General features: G+C 36.1%; 1 protein-coding gene across 2 annotated transcripts in view; it reads left to right on the forward strand.

Annotated features, from left to right (window-relative positions):
* LOC106457160 overlaps positions 1-4,953 on the forward strand; it is a 75,212-nt gene that overhangs the window by 44,683 nt on the left and 25,576 nt on the right. For both annotated transcript variants that reach the window (XM_022382989.1, XM_022382990.1), the window contains one exon: positions 3,945-4,107. In XM_022382989.1, coding sequence (XP_022238697.1) covers positions 3,945-4,107 — 163 coding nt within the window. The remainder of the gene's footprint in view (positions 1-3,944; positions 4,108-4,953) is intronic.

Raw genomic sequence — 4,953 nt, forward strand, 5'->3', positions numbered from 1 at the left:
GTTTAAACAATTCTATTAATTCAATGCATATATATATTTGTTTATATAAGTTTTGCTTTTCAGAGCACAAATATTCCTATGTGTAACTTTGCGCTTAGCAACAAATAAGCATTTTCGAAACGTGCTTATGATTGAATACACCTGCTTTTAAACTCTTTCAAGGAATGGGCAAACACAATCCTATAAGTAATTATTTCTTAATTTATAAATCAATCGCTGTAAAATGCCCCTTCTTAAATGTATTTGACAAACTTTCAAATTCTCCAAAGGGTTTTGTAGTAGTTTATAACCTTTGGGTGATTCCTGCACCTTTAAGTTCTGTTTTACCAAGGGTTCATATTAGTGGCCATGTTGTTGCCCTACGGTTGTTCATCAGTACGTTGGAGAAGTTACATTACTGAAAATTGAGTTCCGATACTCACGGTGGGTAGAGCACAGATAACCAATTCTGTAGCTTTGTGCTTAATATAAAAAAAAAAAGTTGGTAAGTAAGCAGCACTTAAAGTGAGGCGATATGCGCTGGTTTGCATACCAGTAACAAACAAATAAACCAAAAAAATGACGGTATGACATACCAGCAAATAGATAGGTAAATAACAATAATGCTATAGTGCTGCAAACACCCTACCTCCACCTCTATTGTTCCGCACGAAAATACGTTTGGCTTTAGTATTATAGAGCGAGTATGTTTCACCTCAGGTCACTAACCTTATTCTCCGGCAAAACCAACCTGCCCCTCCCCTCCTCTCCAATACAAGCAAACCGGCATCCAAACCACTTTAAGTACTATAAATAAGATATTTTCATCCTGCTTCTTGAGGTCATAGACTAGGAACAAAGGCATTTGTTCATTGTGTGCAAATGAATGTATTAATTTTCTTCTCAGTTTATAATGGTTTAGAAAAGCATTATATAGACAGCCGGTTATGAAAAAAAAATAAAAGTACCAGAACTCCAGCTATCGGGAAGTAATTTGATAGCACTACGTTAGTAATTTATTATTGTCACCTTTTGTTTAGCGAACGTCATATGTAGTACGGTCGATGAACCATAAAAATAAAATCTGTCTGAAAAAACATTGGTGCCAAACTGTATTTGGTACTGGTAGGACCGAAATTTTGTGCTCTTTAGCATATCCAAAATCTGCACTGGGGAAACATCTTTATAAGCAAATTAGCTAAAATTACTTTTTGGAACTTTTTTTCTGCATCCACTGATATGCAAAGTTAGTTTTCTTCTTATTAAGTAAAAAATCATTAATCGTATTCTTCTTCTATCTTTTCTTCCCATTAAGGTGGCCTGAGGGTCGCGGGTTCGAATCCTTGTAATTGAACATGCTTGCCCTTTCAGCCGTGGGAGCGTTATAATGTGACGTCCAATCACACTATTCATTGGTTAAAAGAGTAGTCCAAAAGTTGGCGGTGGGTGGGGATCACTGGCTGCCTTCCCTCTAGTCACTGCTAACTTAGGAACGACTAGCACAGATAGCCCTCGAGTAGCTTTGCGCGAAATTCAAAAGAAATCTAACCTCTCTTGTTAGGTTAAAACCCTGTCAGCTGCATTACCCCACAACTTTGCCACACACTCTTATCTTGTTCCTCTACCATCTCCAGAATTGTTCCTCGATTTCCAATTGCTTGTTCAATATTTTGTCTCCACTTCATCCTTGGTATTCATATGAATGAGCCTTCTTCTGATTGGCAACCACTCCACATACTTCTCCGGATACCTCTCTTTATCCATCCGCTTAACATACCCATAACATCTCAACTGGCTCCTTTCTATAATTTCAGCACCGAATCCACTCCAAGATTTATTATATCTTCTTTCTTATTTTATTTCTATGAGCAACTCCACATATGAGTCTGCTTCAGTCTTTAAAAACAAGTGTTAAATCTAAAATCCCCCAGCAACTAACTAGACCTGTCCAGATTAACCATATTCAAATTGTGAAAATAAATTTCTTCGTGCAAAAAAAAAAGTCAACTTTGTTAAATAATGGTATCGAAGCTGCGATATCAAATATACGTATTGTAGAAAATAGAAGAAAAGTATTTTCGTCTTCGTAGCTCCGTAGGAACCGAGAATAATTTTGACAAATGAAAAGGGTAAGAATGATGGTTTTGGCCTTTGATGGTGTTTTCGTTTTTGCGTTTTTTTTTTACCACTACTTCGCCCCTTTTGATAGATCTTCACCAACTTTTGCATGAAGGTTTGTTGGATCCATGGGGAAGTACATACAAATTTTCAGTTTTACGGTTTGCGGTTTTTATGAGAGTTTTTGCGTTTTTTACCACTACTTCGCCCGCTGTTGATGGATCTACACCAAACTTTTCATGAAGGTTTGTTGGGTTCATGTAACTACTTCGAGGGTGTGGATGGATCTTCTCCAAAATTGGTATGGATGTTCAGGAGATAGATACAAATTTTTAGTTTTGCATTTAGCGGTTTTTGTGGGTGTTTTTTACCACTGAAGATGGATCTTTACCAAATGTTGCATAAGTATTTGTTGGATCCATGCGGAGATATATGCGAATTTGCGGTTTCACATTTTATGTTATGCGGTTTTAATGGGCGTTTTTTACCACTACTTCGCCCCCCTGTTGATAGATCTTCGCCAAATTTGGCATGAAGGTTTGTTGGGTCAATGGGGAGATAAATGCCAATTTGCGGTTTCACATTTTGTGTTTTGCAGTTTTTATTGACGTTTTTGCGTTTTTTACAATTACATATAAGGAAAACAACTTTTCATGTCCTATGATATCCTTTCATTAATCACGAATTTACATAACTTCCGTCCTGGGGACGGGTATTCCAATTAGTATGGAATATTTAATTAGTAAAAAATAAAAAGTATAGTTATATCGAATACGATGTTTTGCTGTTTTTACTCCTACTTTGGGCTACCAAGTGGGAACATATGACGAACAAAACAGTACACAGAAGTTGTTATTGTTGTTTTAGCGCAAATCTACACATTTGGTTATTTGTGTTTCGTCCACCGCGGAGAATCAACCCTCATTGTAAATCCATAAACTTACCATTGACCCACCAGGGGACGTTCATAGAAGACGGTAAAATTTGCTTAATTCGCAGTAATGATGATGTCATAAAAGGGAGGCCGGCCTTCTAGTAATTGACAAAAACCAAATTGTCAGAATAATCTATGATAATCTGTATAAATATGTCAACTTTCATCAAGATTGGATGTTACCTGTGCACTTTTCTTTCATCATTTATGAAATCCATCCCCTAACTCCATGCATACCAAATCTCTATAAACCTATGTGGAATAAGATTAATTAGATAAGTTACATATAATATCTTTCCTCGAAGGAGATTTTGGACATGTTACAGATTTCAAAATTGTGGTTACAACGGCACCAAGAACAGTAAGGTAACAATGTTTTCTAGATCTAACATTTCAACGACCATACTAATGTAAGCACATTTAAATTAATTCTTTCCATTGCTAAACTCCAAACCTTATTTGAAAACTACAATTCCGTAGAATGTGAGATTTGAAACGAGCTTTATATTCTTTAACGCACTGATGAATATACTAAAAGGTTGGATGTTGATAACATTCGCTCAGAATTTATTGGTATCTTTCTCTTTTTTAATGGACTCCAATATATATTTGTCAATGAAAATAGTAAATGCGTTCAAGTATAAATATCTATGTGTTATTGTTCAGAAAAAGTTTAATTACTGTTTATGTTTTTTTTTGTTTCTTACTAAGTACAAAGCTACACAATGCGTTATCTGTCATCTTCCCACAGCAGGTATCGAAACCAGATTGTTAGCGTTATAAGCTGTGAGACTTGCCGCTGAGCCCAATGAGGGGGGTGGGCTACTGTCTAAAATCTTATATTGATTACATAAACAGAAAACTATCAAAGCCCATCGAGGTTTTCTTCATGTTCTTTATTTTTGTTTCTCAGGTTGTACAGAAAGCTAGCGGACGTGAAAACGCCCACGTGTTACAATATGAAGCACTGGAAGCAAAAGATCCTATGTCATCATCTACACATTTGTTAGCGATTACCAGTAGAGTAAACCATCGATTAGGTAATGGTCAAAAACAGTGGGATGATATTAGCTCCGGTAAGTAGTAATACTATAACTGAGATATATCTTTATTATGACATATCCTAGCTTATCTCCGAGGTTTCTACTTGGTATTCACTGTCCAAGAGTGATATAACTTACTCATGAGGCTTCTTTATGATACCCATCAATGTTTTATAATTGGTATTATTTAAAAAAAGTGCATCTTGCCATTTATAATTATTGCTTACGATAATTTAACCTCTTATCAATTACATAAAGAACGTTACTGTAAGGATACTAAACATATCCATTAGTACTAAAATTACCAGTTTGTCTAATGCGTTAAATATAATTTTTGCGTAATTGAGTTGATAGTGTACAATACATAATTTTCAACTATTATTCCTCTTATTAACTAGAAAAAATCATCTAATATTTCAACAAGTACAAAAGTTTCAATTCGAAAAATCTGCTTTTTTAATGCAATAAAAAAATAGAACAAGGTAATACAAGTTGTTTAACTGAATGAATTTATTTAGAATCCTTCATAAGTAACTGAATACAAACATTTTTTAAAGTAAATAAATGAACCTGGTGGTTATGGCGTTGATTTGCAATCTGGGGGTTGCGGATTTGAATCCTCGTCGCCAAACATGCTCGTCCTTTCAACTGTGGGGACATTATAATGTGACGGTCAATCCCACTATTCGTTGGTAAAAGAGTAGCCCAAAAGCTGGTGGTGAGTGACGTTGACTAGCTGCCTTCCGTCTAGACTATCACTGCTAAATTGGGCCCAGCATGGCCAGGTGGTTAGGACGCTCGACTCGCAATCTGCGAGTCGCGAGTTCGCATCCCCGTCCCACCAAACATGCTCGCCCTTTCAGCTGTGGGGGCGTTATA

This window comes from Limulus polyphemus, unplaced genomic scaffold (genome assembly GCF_000517525.1).
Source record: "Limulus polyphemus unplaced genomic scaffold, Limulus_polyphemus-2.1.2 Scaffold298, whole genome shotgun sequence".
In the NCBI taxonomy this organism is placed as follows: Eukaryota; Metazoa; Arthropoda; class Merostomata; order Xiphosura; family Limulidae; genus Limulus; species Limulus polyphemus.